This window comes from Platichthys flesus, chromosome 3, assembly GCF_949316205.1.
Source record: "Platichthys flesus chromosome 3, fPlaFle2.1, whole genome shotgun sequence".
Lineage (NCBI taxonomy): Eukaryota > Metazoa > Chordata > Actinopteri > Pleuronectiformes > Pleuronectidae > Platichthys > Platichthys flesus.
Window position 1 is genome coordinate 1,284,055 of NC_084947.1, and position 20,743 is coordinate 1,304,797.

Here is a 20,743-nt window from a genome sequence, read left to right on the forward strand (position 1 = left end):
AGGATTTTGGTGAAGAAGGTGATCTGGAGGGCCGCGTTGACCCATGGGTCCGAGTTATGCACTGCACAACAGAAAGAAAACACAAGGGGGGGGTGGGGGGGGGGGGGTGGGGGGGGGGGGGGGCATGGCTTAGAGGCAAAGCACAGACGGCGTCCGCAGTGAGACAAGACAGAGACGGATAAAGTGCAAAAGACCTAAGGGGGGGGGGGGGGGGGCAGCAGCAAAGAAACAACTCTTTTCTCCTCAAGTCGACAAATCAAACTGAGATGAGAAGCAGAATCTAGTTTGACTTCATGTCGATCAAATCAGAAAATCTGAAATCCTCTCGTCTCCGTGGACGTTTGAAAAGACGGACTCGAACCAGACGAGCGCGAGCGGACCGCTTTGCCTCTAAACCGACAGGAAGCCGCAAACGAGGGGGGGGCGTTCAAGTGTGTGTCTGTGTAATGGTGACCACACACAGTCATATGCATATATACATATGTGCATGACAGCAAATACATATATATGTAGAATCCATGTTCCAATATCTACGTACTAAGAACATTCTCATAGTATTTGTGGATATGTAATCATAGGATGTGTATTTATACTCGTGTCTCATATTACTACACGATGGAATAATACAATCTGTTTTATGACGAGTGACACCGACGTCAGCTTTTCATGTTTCTGCTGCAAAATGGAACCAGCCACAATCGCATTCAGCCAAACACAACAAGTACTGTGCGTGTATTTTATATACACACACACACACACACACACACACACACATTTATGTCAAAAGGAAAATATCAGGTGCTACCAAAAGGGTGCGGGGGGGAAATTCACAATTCAGAAAAAAGATATAAACGGAAAATAATATTAGGTATAAAATCCCACACTACTGCAATCAGATCCGCTGCCACTTTAAAAACAAGCAAGACGCTGCTACACATCCTTAACCAGGATAAACCCCCCCCCCCCACCACCACCCCCCGGTCTCGGACCGGTCATTTGGACTTTAGCAAAGAAAAGCACGCTCAGCTACAGGCGGACACACAACCAGCCCGACACACATCCACTGACACACAACGTGACGGGGAAATGAAATGCTAACCAGTAACATCCATCTGCCATCAGAGCAAAACAAAGAACCTCAACCAAGAACCACACGTTTGAACTAAAGAAGATAAAAATCAGAACAGTCGTCAGAGCGTCGCTGGATGAGGAAAACAAAGACATGTCCTTTGAGTGAAGTCCGTCCCCGGTGGCAGAGCGGGCGCCACATCACCACAATCACTTGTAAGCGTGGATTCACGGTGGGGTGGTGGGGGGGAGGCTCGGAGATGAGTGAGTGAATGAGTTGGAATCGAACCCATGAGCTCTGGAGCCGAAGGAGGACGTACAATCTTCAACGTAAACATCCGGACTCTGACGTGACTTTTCCAGAGGAGTAGCTCCGCCCCCTCGCCGTTCGCTCAGCTTCCTGTTGAGCTGGTGGGCGTGTGCACGTGAGGGAGACGAGCGGGTGACTGTCCGTGGGGGTGTGTCCTCGTCTTGATTTGTTTTGGGGCGGGGTGACTGGTGGTCGGGGAGGGGGGGGGGGGTGATGGGAGGACGCCATCGCTCCACGCAGTTCAGTAAAGATAATTCCAAGGTCAGAGAAAAGGGGGCGTGGCCGCGTCACTCCCACCCGTTGTCCTTGATCATGTGAGCCAGCTCGATGATGAACTTCCCCTCCTTGTACTTCTGACTGCTCTCGAAGGCGTGCTCCTGCAAAACCAGAGCAACACGTCAGTGACGAGGAAGAACATCACCTCAGAGCATCATCATCACACTGCTCTAGATCTCCAGGATCCAGAAGCTTTCACAGATGAATTCAGATCATATTTGATTCACATTGTAAAACTTTCTGATTTAGAGTTTCAACAAACAGACGATGAATCGATCGACAGTGAACAGATGTTTCCTGACATGTCTGTGATATGACAGTGACAACATTTCTCAGACATTTTAATTATTTGATTTAAAAAGCAATAAATCATAAACTAAATCAGAGAAATCATATAATAGAGAATTTAATTTCACGTTTTAATAGCACGCCTGAACACACGTGACCACTCACGCACACTGGACATGTGACCCTGTGAACAGGAAGCAAAACACGAGTGAGGAGGAAACAGCCGTGTGGAGGTCATGTGACAGGAACCTGACGAATCAGTTAAGGCCTCGTGTGGACGATGATATTTTTGTATTATTATTATTTTTAATATTACATGTCTTTTGGCTGACACTATTGTCCAAAGCGACTTACAATTAGTACACTCAACATTTATGAGGGGCCATTTAGGGGTTCAGTATCTTGCCAAGGACACCTCGGCATGCAGAGGGGGAAGAGTGGGGATTGAACCGCCAACCCTCTTGTTTGAGAACGACCACTCTACACTCTACCCCTAGGCCACACTGCCAAGTTTCCAAACTAAAACGTTGTCGTGTTGATGTAACTGAGTCAAGCAGGAAAATAATTCTTCATCTGTTCATTGACCTGATAAACACTAAATACAAGATATGCTGAAAAAGTGAGGTAGCATCATATCAATTGCTCGACTACATTAATAATATCATTATCATCATATCAACTCCTTACAGCTAATGAGACCTCTGAAGCTTCCTGTGGAGGTTTTTACTTTGAGCCGCCTCCTCCTCCTCCTCCTCCTCCTCCTCCTCCTCCTCCTCCTCCTCCTCCTCCTCCTCCTCCTCCTCCTCCTCCTCCTCCTCCTCCTCCTCCTCCTCCTCCTCCTCCTCCTCCTCCTCCTCCTCCTCCTCCTCCTCCTCCTCCTCCTCCTCCTCCTCCTCCTCCTCTCTGAGAACCTCTAATTGTTTGTGTCACTGACTGAAGCTCTAAGTGAGTCCCTGTCTCAGACATTGTTCAGTTATTTTACTCTCTTCTACGGTCACTTCAGACAATTACCGGGACAGACCTCCTCAAACCGGCCTGACAGTTAATCACTGCCGACTCTCAGAGGAGCCGGTCTGGCTGTCGGCAGCCAACCTGTCAGCTCTGTAATTATCTGCCGCTCTAGGAGAGCAGAGAGCAGCTCGGCCTCGGAGCCTGAACACGAACCTGAGCAGAGCAAACTGTCAGCGCGGCTTTAACAGGCGACGCTGCAATGATCCTGTCCTCTTGACCTGTCGCTCCATCATGTGCCAGTTTGGGAGGTCACGTGACCACGGACATACTCCACGGGGGGGGGGGCGGCACACACACACACACACATACACTTTGACTCACGTATTTCCAGCCCAGCGTGGTTTTACAGTTTTCACAGTAGATGTCAGCCACAGCGTGTAAACCCGTGAGGAGAACCCGCTCCTCAGCCGGCCCGCAGCCCACATTCACCCTGCAGACGAGAGGTCAGAGGTCAGAGGTCAGGAGAGAACCACAAGAAGATCTGAAATCACTAAGTGCTGCTCGAATGTTTGGTGAATTTTTGTTTATTCCCTATATAGTGCACTCATTGTTTCCTACAGTGCATCGTGAGAAGTAGTGTGCAACCGATGGTCACTAACCATCATGCATTGCGCTTGTGGCATTGACAGGAAGAGAAATGGCGGAGGGACGAGAGGAGAGAGAGCAGCACGTCTCAGCTCTCTCTCTCTGGAGATTCTTCTCCTTCTTATTCGGATCAAAAATATCTGAATCCTTGTGGTGATAAAGACAAACAGGTTTAGATCCTTTACATTTAATCTAATGTTTCTGAGGCCGTTGTTTGTTTGATGAGAAAACAAACCAATATGTTGATTTCTATATTTTAAAGACGCTCATTTAACGGGAATTTGACCTAAAGTATCAAACTAAAGTGTGAGATAAACGTTTGAATGTATTTTGAATGGCCGACGCTGTTGATGTGATGAGTGAAGTGTGGTTTCCTTGTGACTGTGTCGTCTCCACACAGAAGAGCCACAGAGGGAAGTCCTGGTTATCGGGGGGGGGGGGGGGGGGGGGGGGTTCAGAAACTTGAAACTTTTACCAAGTAAGAAGCCGTAGAATTGTCACATATTCAACAACTGTCAGACTAAACACTGGAGAATATTTACTACAGTGAATACAACTGCAGATAAGTATGGGGTCAAATATTCATATTTCAATTCATATCTTATTTCTGCAGTTAAAGAAATTCACTGAATCTTTGTCTGAAACATTTTGGCACCAAACACGTCTGACGACAGAAAAGTTCTCGGACAAATTAAAACTTCTGCGGCCGTCAGCTGGGACTGGTCTGTTCACACACTGGGGGAACTGGTCTGCACATTAACCAGTAATGAAAATGATCATTCAAACCTCAGATGACTCCCAACAGGGCTGTGATCAACGACTACAACTGAAAGAGACGGATGGAAACTGAACACGTCACACGTCTCCTTCTGGATCACATGCTTCTGCACACGTGTGTTGTTTTTGTTGTTGTTATTGTTATTAGCTTGTGTGTTAACTTCACATGTGGCAGCGTCACCAGCTGCAGTGAGTCGGAGAACAAGTGAAGAACAACACTAAGAACGAGTTGAACTCGGTTTTCAGACTCAGACTGGTTTAACCCCCCCCCCATCACTTTTAATGACAGAGAACCCAAACAGTGAAGGTGAGTTGTGAGACTCGTACTCACACTGAGTTGAACAGGTAGGCTCTTCCCTGGCTGCCTTGAAATGACTGAAACAAGAGAGAGAAACAAAGATGGTGTAAGTTGACATCGAGGAGAAGCAGCAGACGTTTCCTCCATCAACAGAAAAACATCAAACTTCATTTAACGTCGTTAAGAATCAGGTAAAAAGCAGCTGGAAGTTTTATAGACTGTGAAGCGAGTCTATAAAACAAGAATAATCTTAATCTGGATAAAAATCTCTTAATACAACGAGTCACTTCAGTTTTTCTCTCCATGAAGCTCAACATGTTGAGTTTCACCACTGATGCATCGTGTTCGAGATAATCAGCAGAAAAACAAAGCAGCATTTAAAGACAGAAGAGGAGGAGGAGGAGGAGGAGCAGGAAGAAGAAGAGGAAGAAGAAGAAGATTCTCACTCAATGCATTGTGTGTGTGTGTGTGTGTGTGTGTCTCTCTCTCCTCGGGGTGCTGTAAACACAGTTCTTCCCTCGTGAGGCTTAAATGAATGTTAACGTCTTTATGTGTTTAAAAACTAGATGTTAAATTTCCGTGTAACTTTATTACTTCAGTTCAATGTAAACTTTTCAAATGTAACTTTATTTAAACAAATCACTTTCAAGTTATGATTTATTCAAACTAACTCAAGATGATAGAAAACACTCGAGTCTTTACAATCAACTTAGGGAATAAAGTTACATGGGAGTGGAATATGTAATCCAATCACATGAAGTCAGCTGTTTCTCTGGAGCTTCTCCACTTCCAATACCCAGAGACAACCAGAGGTGACCTCCAGTGAATGTGGACAAATATCCTCAGAAAGTTTGATCCCCAAAAAGACAAATTCACAAAGTTGTTTGTTAATATCAACAGAACCAGATCCTGAATTAATCACGGCTCCAGTTTGAACAGCTGCTATAAATAAACCTGAGCAATAAATAACCCCAGGAAACCACAGAGGCTTCTTACAGCTGCCAAGAGAACAGAGTGTGTAATAAAATCTGACTTGATAATATCCTGAGTGGCCATGTGACGTCCTGTGAACACGGAGCAGTGCCCCCCCCCCCCCCCCCCCCCCCCGGCTGCGGTCGAGGGCGCTGAGCTAATTCCACCTAATAGGAGCAGCAGCCGGCTCCTCCGCCGACCACAGCCACCACCACAGAGGCTCAGGGGACCAGTGGGTGACTGCCTGCTCGCCATCCTCTGAACTGGGAGAGTTAGATTTCAGAGCTGAGCGGTTTCTCTTGAAGCCAATTGGATTATTATTATTCTGTCCTGTCGCTGTGGGAGTCGACGTCTCACTGCTCCACCCTCGAGTTCAGTGTTTGTGTGTGAAGTTTGAAATCTACAGACACACACACAGGCTGCAGCAGCAAGACATGTGACCTTTAGCTGTGAGAGGGAACCAGGTGGACCCCTGTGGAGCTGACAACAAGTCGCCTCCACAGTGTTTAGGCCAGAGAGGAGGAGGAGGAGGAGGAGGAGGAGGAATCTGCAGCTCAGCCATCAATTAACCACTGGGACGTCTCCTCCTCTTTCCGCTCGACAGGAACATCAGGAGCAGGAGGATGCTCTAGGTTCAGATGCTCTAGGTTCAGATGCTCTAGGTTCAGATGCTCTAGGTTCAGATGCTCTAGGTTCAGATGCTCTAGGTTCAGATGCTCAGACGCTACAGCAACGTCCGATTAAATCAGGTAAAATGAAAACTAGAATATCAACTTGAAACATATTCACCAGATTCACTATTTGTCCCCCAGACATTCATCATCATGAACCACGAATTATTCGAAAATGTTCTAACAAAGTTGTTGTTCTATCTCGACCAATCACATCCTCTCCTTGAGTTTCCTTGTAATCTGTCCAAAGGTTTTTGTGTGATCCCAACAAACCAGAATGTCACTCAGATGAGCTCATATCTGTGTGATTTCCTTATGAAACCTATATTAATTCACTAGATCCAGATTTGTATTTGGTTCTGCACCATTACACTGAGTCATAAATACCAGTTCTGTGATGTTCTATCTTGCAATGTTTAAGAAAGAATCCTAGATCCCCCCCGATCCAGACCATATTGTTATAACAACTTCCCGACTCGCATCACGTCCTTCAGCCGAGTTTCCTCCGAAGGTTTTCAGAAGTTTTTGCGTAATCTTGCTCACAAATAAAGAAAAAACATAAATATTGAAACATGAATGACGCTGTGAGAAATCCATTAAAATATTAAAGAACGTTTTCATAAAGAGAAAACTGAAATCCAATTTGAATTTCATGGGTTCCTCTCTGTTCCGTCCTTCCACTGCGTTTCATTAAATCCACTCGGTTGTGTTTGTGTAATCTTGTTTACAAACAAACATGACCTCATCAGGGAAGGCAACAAATTTGGATCATGTTTCTTTTTAATGACAGATCCTCCGTCGTCTATCAGGCGACAGGATCCTGCAGGTTCTGAGTGAAAAGCTCCCACAGGTTCTTCTTCTGCTGCAGGTCAATGAAACACCAGCTCCTTTTCTGAATCTGCTGCACGTCTTCATAAAACTCATTCCCGATATGAGAATTCAACAAAGCAAATCTCAAAATCCCTGAATCCTGTGGCCGCCCGGGACTGAGGGGAACAAAGCTGTCAGAAAGAAATCTGCTCCTTCAGCTCGACTCAGAACACGAATCCACCTGGAGAGACGAGACGCCTGCAGAGACGTGTCTCCTCGTGTCTCCTCATGTCTCCTCGCGTCTCCTCGTGTCTCAACGACTGCTTCTGCATCACAGAGGATTTTAATTTGCTCCTTTGAATGTGAACAATAAACAATAAAGATTAACTGGGATAAATTAAGAGTAACTGGAAACTATTAACCGACCTGCTGACATGAACTTGTACCATCTGTCTCAACAGGCGGTTAAATATTAGATATCTTATATTTATAGTCAATAAAAATGATTTAATGTTTAAATGAATGTTAAAAGTCAGTCAGTTCAGACTCCAGAGCAGGTCCCAGTCCTCATTAGAAGAAGAACATTTGAAATATTGTCTTATCAAGAACGTTCAGACGAGCGTTTTAGCTCCTTATGAGAAGTCGCCTCTGTTCATGTTAAACACACAACAACACGAGTCACGTGACCACTCACACACTCTGGACGTGTGTGAACAGGAAGCAGGTTGTTTACTCTGCAGATTCATGAAGGAGGAGCAGCGATGGTGTGAAGTGAGAGCGATGAGGAGGTGGAGACACTGTCCCGTCCTGAAGTACTTGAAATTCTTGAAACAGAAAGTTTCTGACTTGTATCATTATAAAAACTTGGGAGATCAGGGGACGTCCCAGTGAAACCAAACCTATGACATCTTATTGTGAAGGGGACGTTTGCACCAGCCCACACAACATCTGTTTAGAGTCCTGGAGGTTTCGTTAGTGTTGCTGCTCAACAGATACATAAATCCTTGCTGACCCATAATTCACTTGGTTTCAATTATGAAATTAAAAAGCAGCAGCGTTAAATTGTTCTGTCACACGTCAGTCTGCTGTGGGGGGGGGGGGGGGGGGGGGGGGGGGACCGGCTCCCGTTAATGATGGGAAATAAAAAGTGTGATCAATCCATTAGAGCGGCTTCCATCAGCCTGACGAAGGTATAACACCCTCCTCCTCATATTTAGTTTAGTGTGTGGATGTGTGTGTGTGTGTGTGGGGGGGGGGGTGCCACACTTCCCTCTGTGCTCAGGTTAATCTTCTCTTTTGGCTCCGTGTGCATCCTCTCCTGCCGGCTGGCATGAAGCTCGGGAGGAGAAACCGTTTTATTTTTATCCAGGTTCAGGAGACTCCAGCTCTCAAACTGTGACTGTGCTGAGAAACAGAACCGGCAGAGCTTTGCTACGGACACGACCGAGTTATGATTTTCATACTGAGTGTGCAGGGAATGAAAGAATCTCTGAATGAACACGATAAAGATTTGAATATGAGGTGAAAGTCCCTTGGCAGCAAGTCGTGGAAAACACCAGACGACGTGTAATCTTCTCCTGAGCAACATAACCGGCCTCCACGTGTTGATGCTGAGGAGCAGTGATGATGAAACTGAACACACAGAGAACTTATTAATACATCTGGGAAAATATATATCTAGATGTTTATGAGGACAATTCACAGATATTGATCTCTGGAGAAAATCTGCTCTTCACTGTAGAAACTCAACGTGAATCAACAATTAACAGAAACTATTTAACATAAACTCATAATATCTAGTTACAGGATCATAACTGTGAGGATCTGCTGCTTTTCTTCATATCATGGTAAATCATATATCATTAGTAATTCAACACTTCTGGGTTTCGTTGTCTCATTGGACAAAACTAATTATCCAATGATCCTGGAGCTTCAACAGGATGTGATGAGTAATCTGACTTTTTAAAACTGTTTTAAAAAGTAAACAAATTGAAGCCGTCGTGTTTTATACACGAGGAAAAATATTAATATGAATAATTATTGTTAATTTATTCTGGAATACAAAATGTTTTATATCATGAATTTGCATTCATCTCATCTGTGATCACTACAAACGTCTCCCGGCCCTTTTCAGATTTCACAGATTTTAAGAACTTTATGTTTAAAAGTTCGAGTTTAAGTCAAGTTTCTTTTACTGTTTTAAATATATTTTTTTGCTCTCAGTTCTTTTCACTACACTTGGGCTCTACACTGTGAAGTCAGGATCAGAACAGATTATAAACCTTGAATCTCTTTTTCTCAGTTGAACGTCTCGCTACGGAAAGTTTGGAGACTTTATAATTCAGAACCTTCGCTCCTTATCTGGTGTTTTAGCTCCTTTTTCAATTTTATTATTAATTCTGAGACACTTCCTGAGGCTGAGAGTTGGATGTGAGACGTCTGCAGGACGAGTGGATGGTGGAAACAGAGGAGCAGCAGCGTGTTTACTACGAGAGGCCGACAGGAACAGGACCGGCTGTCAGTGGAAGATCCCTGCAGGAAATCCAATTACCATCAAAGTGGATTGTTTAGAGGAACGGGGTCATTTGTTCAAGTGTCACCTTCTGGTACCGACAGCGTGGACACCACGAGTCAACAGAGAGAGTGGGACGTCCCTGGACAGCTGGAGACTCTCTGCGTCTCGCTGAGGGTCAGAGGTCAAAGTTCACACTCACTTTTGTGAAGCACTTTCTCTCTGACTCACTCACTCACTGTCCTGGGGGAAACTCCCTGAGACGTGGCTCCTGTGTGACTGGGATAAATCACCATGTGCTACTGGTTCTGCAGCATTCTCCTGCTCCGGCTTCACGTCTGAGGAGCTTCTGCAAACAATGAGCTGCGACTCCAATCAAACAAACTCTTCGTCGTCTCCAGCCTCCTCCTCCTCCTCCTCCTCGCTGACCTCAGGAGCTCTCACCTCACTACTCACGTCAGAGCTCATAATGCTCCCAGTGTCACGCGGGAGGTGTAGAGCAAAGGTAAATAATGGTTTGATCCTCGTACATCAGGATATAACCTCTGATGTTTATCAATTTATATAATTCTTTTTAAATCAAACTACTTTCTTCACAAAACCACGCGAAGACATTTGCTTTCAAACACGTCCCTAAACTGTAAAGAAGTTCTGTGGGAAGTAACAGTACTTTTATTTGGTTTCTGTATATTTTTCATGTAGCTGTACTTTGCTAATGCAGATTTGCTTTTAACGTGTGTGTGAACGTGTGAATGACGCAACACACGTTCCTGCCGATGGCTTCACACTATTCCAGGTTTACATGTGACGGCTGCGTGTCAGGAAACACACGGATGTGCCAAGAGCGAAGAGGAAGACGAGGACGGCTGCAGAGAACATCAATGTAAATAACGTGGGAATCAAAAGAAGAAGAACAGGGAACACACATTCCTGAGAGAAGCTACTGAAGATATAATGTTGCTGTGAATTTAGAGACGCTGAGAAATAATTCAAAACTGCTCTCAGCCAATTTCTTCCATTCTGTTCTATTGTGATGATTTGAGAATAACTATATTCCATGAAATATAACTATTATTAAATATGGCAACCTTCAGACCTGGCTGCACTTTGTCCTCTTCAGCGTCTGACTGGACATGATGCAACTGTAAAATGAGTTCTGTTTGTTTTTGTCTCTGACGATGATGGAAGACAGGAAGTGGACGGATTCAGGAGATGGAAACACAAACTTATCTCTAGTCTGTTTATTATGGCTGATGTTGTTCTGGGTGTTTAAAATGATTTATTTTTCAAGACCAAACTAGTCGTGTTCATATTTGATGAGTTTTAGAGCCTAGCAATCCTGCTAAGAAACTTACTTAATAATAATAAAAGGTAATAATCAACAAGTTAATGAAATGATCATAAGTTGGAGCTTTGAACACGACAGCTTCCTTTTGCTTTGACTGAATATTTCCCATAAAATCTGAAGAAGCACAGGAACATAATATGATATAATATATAAGATTCTGCACGAGAAATTAAAAATCTTTTCACAAACACAGAATCATTTTCTGAAAAGTCTCAACATCGAGGTTTGTTGTCGCCTGTTTTCCTCGAATCTTTGGTTTGAGACGAACTCTTGTGAATTCAGACTCTTTGTGACTCTCATAATAAACTGAGATCCGGAGTCACGTTGGGTCACAGCCCCACAGAGACTGTACAGAAAACACAGCGTTTAATCACTGTCACATCTGATCTGAGGTCAGGAAACCAGACGAGCAGAGAGACGCACGTTTGGAACATCGATGCTTCTCAGGACAGGAAGTTCACTCAGAGGATTGGGGGGGGGGATTGTTTCTAAAGGTTAAGTTCCGGGAGACGAGTCGGCATCGGGACATTTGTCAAACTAATCTAGTGACAACTCGAGATTTGATTTATCACCTCATTTTACAGCTGATGCTTTTACCCTCAGCTCAAATATTAAGTTCTGACCAAACTTTTCTTTTTAACTCAAATTTTAAAAATGACCCAAACAGTAGAAAAGGTTCAGATCTGAATCAATTGACGATTGGAATTAAATAATAATAAGTTGACGGCTTTGATTAATGATTCATTTAAGATTAACAGTAAAATAAAACTTTCCACAGTTGCTGTTTCTTATTTAAGAGGATTTGCTGCTTTTATCTGATCTTCAAAATAAATAGTTTGATTCCATCGTCTTTGGTAAAAATAATCTATTTAATCAAACCACTAATTAGTAAATATATCAATAATGAAAATAATGTAATTGTGTCCTTTGAACACAAATACTTTTTATCTGTCAGCCTCTCATCTGATTTTAAAACAAATCCCTTTTCGACGACACCCTGGGCTCATCCTCATTATCTGAAATATTCACACGTTAAAAAGAATCAGATGATAAAACCACGAGACCCGTGAGACGCTGGGACCAGACAGATGTTCAACAGCTGCTTCTGTGTCTCTGCTGGAGTCGGGTCGAGAGCTTCAGGTGAACAGAAGCTCCCGTGACACCGAGGTCAAACTGGACTGACGGTGGGAGACGACCCTCGGTCACTGTCGAGTCCCGACCCAGAGACAACTCTCCGTTTAGCTCAGCTGATTTATTGGTTTATAAATATTACAAGGACACATTTTATCAGCCCGACTCACAATGTGATCCAACGATGTGACAATGATTCAGTGTCTGACGTGAATCATTAAAAACATCTGGACTCTGATGAACTCAGACATGAATATCTGCTGCACTGATGAGCGATAATAACATTGAATCATATCTCAGTCAAAAAATATGTAAATAAATAAATAACGTCAGACGAGTCACTGATACAGCTCGGTATCCTTTGATCTGTAAATCTTTACGATAGTGGTACTAAATCGATATTTGAATAATGGTTCTGGTTCTGGTGAGCTGAGCCAGAACGTTATCATGACGCATGACTACATGTTAGCATGAGTCGAGACCAAAAGTTAGCATGAACTAGACCAAACTTTAGCATCAACCAAACTTTAACATGAAACAGGAACAAAACGTTAGCATGAGCCGAGACAACACATGAGCCATGATGAAACGTTAGCATGTGTGAAGCGATGTGTGTTGTGAGATCTGTGACAATTGTGCGTCAGCCCCGATTTAAGTGTTTTCAATGTTTTCTTCTTCTTCTCACAACTACACACCGGCCTGCAGCCTTCGTCATGTATGTGAACACAGCGGACGTCATGTGACACGCTGCGGGGTCTCCACAGGACGAACCGGGCGACTCGGCGAACTCGTACCTTGGAGATGAGCTCGTCGTGATTGGCCAGATGTGCCCGGCAGTGGATGCAGCTGTAGGTGCGGTGGCAGCTGGGCAGGTACGCCTGGAAGGTCTTGGACTTGGTCATCTTCACCATGTCAGTGGGGCCGGGCTCCTCGCTGGCGTCCGGGCTGGCGCTGGACGAGTTGCAGCTCTGCTGGACGTGCTGACAGAAGAAACACTGGAGGATGCAGGCAAAAGCCGTCGTTGTTGAGCAGCGGGTGTGTGGCACGCTCCACACTGACACCACGGAGAAAATCAAACCTGTGACAGAGGGACAGGACACAGCAGGTGAGTGACAGGCTCCACACTTCCTCTTCAGGAGCTCAGGAGCTCGATTGCACTTCTGATAGGAACTCGGCTCATTTGCCGCAGCAATCATTTGATTACAATTACGGTTGGAATATTCCGGGAATATTCAAAGTTGGAAACTTTCCATGGGAATTAATGAGATATACGGGAATATACAGGAATTAACGGGAATAAACTGGAAGTTGTGTTGGTAATTTATACTAACTGTATTTACCTTGTCATATACAGACATAAATATAAACATTTTGTTTTGTCATAGGCTGATTTGAGCCCTGAGGAAACTTTGGGCACTTGACTATATGCTTCTGCATCTTTGTGTCATTCTTAACATAGGTCTTACTCTTTGCACAGTATTTGCAAATGTACACAGCCTCTCCTTCTACATTGGCTTTGGTGAAATGTCTCCACACATGAGATAGTGCACGTGGAATTGCTCTGTAGAATAAGATGAGAAAAAAGCTTGTTAAAAAAACACTATGCAATGCCAGAGATATAAATATTAAGATTAAGATTAAGGTGCAAAACAGCACCGGACGAAAAACAGAGAGAACAATACAAACGACAACTGAGATGAATTCAGACGCCTGCAGGAGAACCAGCTCCACGAGAAAATGAAGACCAGTTCAGGTCCGACAAAGCACAGACGAGAACAGACGAGAACCGACGAGGTCCGACACAGGACAGACGAGGACAGATGAGAACAGACGAGGACCGACGAGAACAGATGAGAACAGACGAGAACAGACGAGAACCGACGAGAACAGACGAGAAAAGAGTTAGCTTAAGAGAGTCGATTATCAGCTAACGTTTGCTAGCTTTAGATAGAAGTTGTGTAATGAATGTAACAGAGTCTGTTTGTTGACTTCCTGAAACCTTGTGGGTTCAAACTAGTGTTAAACAAGTTACACAACAGAGACATGTCACAAACTAGTTCTCACATAGTGAGATTTAATGTTACACAATATTTACAACCAGCAGCTGCTCGGTGTTGATGAAGGCTAACGTTAGCCTGCTAACCCGTTTGGAGGCGAACAGTAAAGTCAACAACTCGCAACTGAAACGTGACGTAAATCAAACAAAATTAGCAAAGTAAACAACCTCAGCTGGATGGTTCTGGTCATTTTAAAGTACGCTAACGTTTTTTTTTACTTTTAAAACTGTGATTCTTGTCAGTTCTTTCTTCTTGTTTACTCAGTTCTAGCTGCTGATTGGACAGCTCCATAGATCAGATGACTTCCAACAACAGGTTCACAGATAACTGACGTATAAAATGTACATTCTTAAATCTGAATCGACTAAACTGGTAAATCACCAGTTAGAAACGTTCAAGTAGTTCTGTTGTTGGTTGAAGACTTGTCTCAGACTTGTCGCCTCAGTTTTCAAATGAAAACATTGTCGTGTGGATTCAGCCTCAGACGCTGACTCATCAATCTGTGGTGCAGGAGTATTTTTACTTTGTGGTTTCGCTGCTTTTACTTGAGTGAAGCGTGCTAGTACTTTTACTTCTGAAGATCAGTGAACGTCTGTTCCCACAGTCAGACGACGGGGGGGGCGGGGCTCTGACATGCTGCGTCTCCTGTCGTTGGTTAAATTTAGACTTTGTGTATTTGATCTGCTCAACCACAGCAGCTTTCACTTCTTGTCTTCACGACAACAACAGGTTCAAAAAAAGGCCAATAACAAAAGATCCACATGTGAGGAGCTGCTGAGAACTTCAGTTTGATTCCAGTGGATTCATGCAACTAGGATGTTAAACGACTTCTCTCATGTTTTACCACCGAACCATAAAACCGTAAAAGTACATCTGTCTGGTAACTTCTACTTCAGTACAGACATTGTCAAAGTATCAGGGACTTATTTCATCTATTTCTTGATAATCTGTCAAAACCTCCTGAGACACATCTGCCTCTGGGTCAGGAGCACAGTGTCTGCTGCAGCTCAGAGCAAACAGAAGCTTCCTGAGTGAGAGCACAATGAAAACGAGCTGCAGCGGCTCCAGAAGTTTCCAGTTGAGCTCGATGTGCTGAAACAGGAAGAGCGGCAGCGAGACACGAGCCCGGCGGCCAGACATGAAAACAAAGGGGCTTCCGCAACTCGACAGGAAGCAGCCGTGACGTGGAGCATGGCTGCTCTGCACACACACACACACACACACACACGTTCACACACACACACATGTTGACACACACACACTTCACACGGCTGGGAGGGTGAGAACTGGGAACTGACCCCGTGGCCCCAGACCAGACATATCTACATCCATACTGAATAATCTGCACAAGTGCTTGAGGAATAATCCCTTTCTGAATTAGCCCAGATTAACCCTGGCAGCTTGTGCAAAGGGAAAAGGTAAACACCCCCCCCCCCCCCCCCACACACACACAACTTGCTTTGTTGGTAAATATCAAATAAAGACAAACACACAACACTTGTGCAGCTTCTTTGTTTCTTTCGATCCTGTCAGCAAGTTGACTCTGATCTTGGTTTTTAACTGTTTCCTGTTGTCGGCCTCCCACTTGAACCCGAACAACAGGACCTTCTCACTGGGGTTTGATCACATGACAGCACTTGGTTTGATGTGTTCTCACCTCGTCAGGAGCCGCTTCACAGTTTCATGTCTGAGTTTTTACTGCAAACACTTGAGATTTCTTCTAAATGGACAGAAAAACAAGGCCGAGCCACTTGAGGAGCGACTGTCTCCTTTGTCCCAGCCTCGTCTCCTCAGCTGCAGAAGTGGAGGAAGTGAGTGAGTGAAGGAGGTGAGTGAAGGAGGTGAGTGAAGGAGGTGAAGGAAGTGAAGTGAACAGGACTGAGGTGAAGTGGACAGGTGGAGAACAGCTGACATCCACACTCAGTGAAAACAAAGACTGTGCAGCTCTGGTATCAGGAAGAGTCCAGACAAAAGACTTGGCTGCTCTGACTCACAAAAAAACAACACAACCACAACACAACGTGTCGCTTCGACTGCCTCAACCTTCATCTGTGTGAGTTCTATCATGACATCACAGCCTCCTCTTCCTCTAATCCTCCTCTTCCTCTGAACGTGTGTCTCTCCAACAAAGAACACACGACGGCAGCAACAGTGTCGCTGCTGCTTTGTTTGTCTGATCCTGGTGCAGTGTGTGACCAACACAACACAACACAACACAACACAACACAGGGCTGTCAGCTGTTGGTTCCCTGCTGTTACTCACCACCTGGGTCAGATGTGAGCAGGACGCTGCAGTCAGCTGTTGTTTGTTGTGTTGTTGTGTTGTTGTTGTTGTGCGGTCAGTCAGGTGGTTGTCGTGTCCCCAGCCCGGGCTCCATGTGTGTGTCGGTGTCCTCCGCTCAGGGTCGAGTCCCGCCGCTGCTGACGCGTCTCATTTTGAGCCGCACGCGCTTTGTTTTGTCTTTTGTGCGAAACGACCTGGCCTCGTTACTTTGTGCACGTCACCAGGTGGGCGGGATAATGAGCCCCGATTGACAGCCCGACGGACCAATGGGAGGCTGCGCTGCCTTCAGGCTCCCGTGGGAAAGATGGACACCAGGCAGAGCGCTTCGTTTCTCTACTCTGGGTTATTTGGGTTCTGTTCTTAATTTGGGGATTTATTTCTAGTTGGTGTTTTGATGAATTATATTTTATTAAGCTCTGCGCAATAAACTGCTTCATTACACTTGTTTGTTTGTGTGCAGAGCTTTTTTCAAACAGTGAACTTTGTGTTCATCCTACCTGGTTTATCTGTCTTTCATCAAATGAAACTGAATGTTCTTTAAGACTGTTGATATATATACTGGACTGATGTTATTTATATATTCAGTACATGTTTTATATGTAAAAATACTTTAATGATAGACACAATTTTTCCATTATGTTAAGAGATGGGTCTTCACATGTGACTCTCTGAGGTTGATTCCCTGTTAGTAGATAGATTTTTGGTAGTTTTACTCTTGTGTCGCACTCTGTTAAGATCTGAGACAAACTGTGATTTGAGAATATGGGATGTACTAATATAATATGATTGATTGACAGTTTTTTTTACTGTTTCAAAGCTCAGTGATTCAGCTCGACATGGAGCATCACAGCAACCAAATTAAACCTGTGACTGCGAAAGAGGAAAAGGTTCTATGAACGTAGTTTTCATGAGATCAACAGCCACGACAAACTAAACATGCAAATTATTGACGGTTCTCAAATATGAAACTCTTTGTCTTTGTCTTACATAACATATGATTCATCTGTACTCAATTAACTTTCCCTGCTTATAATCAATAAAGTTATTGTCATTAAATAAAGTGGTTTGGATTTTCTTTGGTTCATATTTATCTTGATTAGTTCTGTTTTTTTTAAACACCTTAATAAAGCAGACATTGTGTGTTAACTGTAAATAAAAGCTTCTTTCAGTTCAGTTTTCAGGTTGTTGAATGTGGAAACTTCTCCTCTCCTGAAGGTCAGTGCACGTCCAGATGATTTCCTGCAGTAAAACACAAACGCTCCACGTGTGCATATAGAGCGTCTTTGTGTGAGCGTTGTCGGAGCTGATGTGTTATTCACTGCAATAAATTGTAATCATCTACTTTAGTTTCAGGAAGATGAAGCTCACAGTTATTGCTCTGTTCGTGTTGTTGCTGAGATGATTATTTCCCATGCGGCCTGAACGCACCTCAGAGGAGAGGAGGGAGCGTGCAGATCCCCGGATGTGTAAATAAATACAGAATGAGAATATGAATCTGATTCTTGATCTTCCTCAGATATTAGAGCGGTGACGTTTACACCTGCAGCTCCTCGTCTCATCTAAAGCCTCGTTTTCAGATTCTGGACATTTTCACCTGATTCTTCACACAAATAACAAACTGATGATTATTAATAATAATCTGAACCGAAGACTTTGTTAGAATGTGTTAAATAAAAAGATCCTTGTGTATTTTACAAGGATGGAAAAGAATAAGAGAGTCTGATGCTAGACAGCATGTGACACACACACACATACACACACACACACACACTATAGTTAATTTTAGAAACAGATCCATCATCAAGCTTCATCCAAAGTTGTTTACGCACTTTCCCCATTTGAAGGATTCAAGAATCAACTGTACGAGTGGATTTCACCGAACAATGAAGATGAAGATGATTTTCAGTTGCTTCTTATTTCAAATCAAACAGATTCAGTTTGATTCTGTTTGATTCAAAACCCTTCAAATATAAAGAAAAGGACAAACACACACATCAGTAGATTCCTGGAGCAGCTCAGTGAAACAAACCGATGATCGTTTACACATGTTCATATTTGATCGACTCAAACCAAAGTGGATCCTCCTCCTGCAGCAGATGTTTGTGTGTCAGTTCACATCTGCCTGACTCGGCTCTGATCCACATCTGGAATCAGATGATAAGATAAAGATGAATTCTATCAAATCTGAAACCAACCTGGAATCTGCCTTTTTGTGATGCTGAGGAAACGAGGTGCAGCCTGAAGCAAAGACTCATGGGATATTTATCACCATCACCATTGTTGCTTCTATCATCATCATCATCATCATCATCATCATCATCATCATCATCATCATCATCATCATCACTGTGATGCCTGTTTGTGTTCCTCCTGTGTGTTGTTGCTTCACCAGCACCACCAGAGGAAGGGGACGCACGTAAACACATCCTCATCTTCATCCTCATCATCATCATCATCACACTGCAGCTTCCCCTCAGAGGTGGCTGCGCGCGCGCGTGACCGTTATGAAATCCGTCCTCGCGCTGTTTCGTCGCCCGTTCACGTGGCCCGTTAAGCAGCTCCAGAAAAAAACACTGACCGAGATCTGCAGCCGAGGATGAGGAGGATGAGGAGACTCTTCATCCTCTTCATCATCATCATCATCATAACAGAGATGGCGCAGATGATCATGTGACAGCAGCAGAGGAACCGTCAGCTGATGGTTGAGATGTTGAAACCTCGCACACTAATTAATGTAAGAAGATTATTACCGAGGCCTGAACGGTTATATAAAGAAAAGTGTGTCCGATAAATAAACCAGCGGGTCAGAGAACAATAAGGAATATTAATCTATATGAAGATAATAAATTCAACCAGCCTGTGTGATAGAAACTCTTTGAATCTCCAGCTCAAACAAACACCACATAAAGTGTGATTATATAAAGTTGAATGTGTGTAGTTGTGCAGTGAAACTTCACGTGTCCTCAGCGGGTCACCGGATCAACACTCACCGCTGGACCTCGTCCTCTTCCCCCGCCTCAGACACCACAACACGCCGCTGACGATCCTCCGGTGTGTCCCCCGGAGCTCCAGGAGAAGCCAGAGTGTCAGTGTCCTCACAGCGAGAAGACAGATGGAGCCTCCGTCACTGTCCCATGGAGACAGCAGCGGACAAAGACATGAGGGTCCCCGGGTGGAGGTCTCCTCAGAGCGGGTGCATGGTGGGGCTGTCCGGTGCCTGGAGGGTGAGACAGGTCGAGCTGTCCGGTGCCTGGGGGGGGTGAGACAGGTCGAGCTGTCCCGTCTGCGGCCTCTCTATCCTCGGTTCCTAATCAGCTGTGATGCGCATTACGCACAGAAAGCTCCGGGACAGCGGCTGTGCACGATGCGTCACCCGGTGTGTGGTTCAGGCTTCATGCTCCCGGTGGGGATCGAACGTGTGGGAGCTGCGTTCACTGTCAACTTGTTCATGAAAAGTGAAGGAAGAACTGGTTTTATTTCTTCCAGCAGGGATGCGTTTAGGGGCCGTGGGACAAAGGGACGTTTGGGTTCGAGCGTACAGGAAAAGAACCTGGAACATGTCGGGACAAGTTTAACTTCAGGATGAGAAAGATCCTGTTGGGAGTTTAGTTTGTGATAAGACACAAAACACATAAAACACATAAAACACACAAACTGACAGGTGTTTAAAATGGGTCCAATAAAAACAAGTATGAACAAACAAGATATAAAAATTCATCGTTTAAAAGTCGTGGAAAAAGATACGAATAATCTAAATATAAGAAACATTAAAAAATGACTATACAACAAATAGAAGTAAAACTTATGAGCAAAACACATCTTGAGTGCAGTTCAGACTATTTGTTTCCAAAGCTTTTGGCCATTTCTTAAAGAAGAACACAAGATATGGTTGAAAGCTCTGGATGGAGATGGTTTAGTTTATTAACACATGTATTTTTACTTTTAAGTTTAGGCTTGTCTTTTTTATGTGTTTCTCGGTGGCGTCACCGGAAATTATTGTTTAGAAATCAGAGACGCTGTCAGCAGCTGCTGTAACTGTTTCGTGTGTCTATTTTTGGTAAATAGTCACAAGTTTTATTTTTTTTACTTTCACTATTCAGCTCTTAATCCCACAAACATCTGTAACCTCCTCAAAAGTTAAATCAAGTTTACTTCCAGCTGCTGCTTCCAACTTAAACAACAACAACACAGCTTCTCGCCTTCAGAAACTCTTAAATCTGACTTTTGGACGAGACCCTGAAGGCAGCAGCAGCCTAGCTACACAACCGCTTCTAAAAAAAGCGTCCAATCAGCGAAAAGAAGAATCCGCAGCTGGCCAATCCGCTGTGAGGGAGGGCGGGGCCAG

At 44.1% G+C, this 20,743-nt stretch overlaps 1 protein-coding gene across 4 annotated transcripts; it reads right to left on the minus strand.

Moving 5' to 3' along the window:
- Positions 1–111: 111 nt before the first annotated feature.
- ypel1 (yippee-like 1) lies at positions 112–19,685 on the minus strand. 4 transcript variants are annotated; one of them, XM_062381308.1, is made up of 6 exons: positions 16,378–17,237; positions 13,524–13,618; positions 12,852–13,135; positions 4,647–4,690; positions 3,275–3,383; positions 112–1,755 (listed from the first exon to the last, which is right to left on the minus strand). In XM_062381308.1, exons 3-6 carry the CDS (start codon positions 12,966–12,968, stop codon positions 1,666–1,668), a joined length of 360 nt encoding a protein of 119 aa, XP_062237292.1. In that variant the 5' UTR covers positions 12,969–13,135; positions 13,524–13,618; positions 16,378–17,237; the 3' UTR covers positions 112–1,665. The 4 variants fall into 4 exon arrangements, with proteins under 4 accessions (XP_062237292.1, XP_062237294.1, XP_062237291.1 ...); XM_062381310.1 differs by lacking the exons at positions 13,524–13,618; positions 16,378–17,237 and adding an exon at positions 19,389–19,685; XM_062381307.1 differs by lacking the exon at positions 13,524–13,618.
- Positions 19,686–20,743: the final 1,058 nt, after the last annotated feature.

Bases quoted from the DNA above. Each gene is read 5' to 3' on its own strand.
- ypel1 (XM_062381310.1), bottom strand. From the start codon at position 12,968: ATGGTGAAGATGACCAAGTCCAAGACCTTCCAGGCGTACCTGCCCAGC. The intron at 4,691-12,851 runs GTACGAGTTCGC...CTCTTGTTTCAG, and splicing joins ACGACGAGCTCATCTCCAAG to TCATTTCAAGGCAGCCAGGG. The intron at 1,756-3,274 runs GTGAGTCAAAGT...CTGGTTTTGCAG, and splicing joins CCACGCTGGGCTGGAAATAC to GAGCACGCCTTCGAGAGCAG.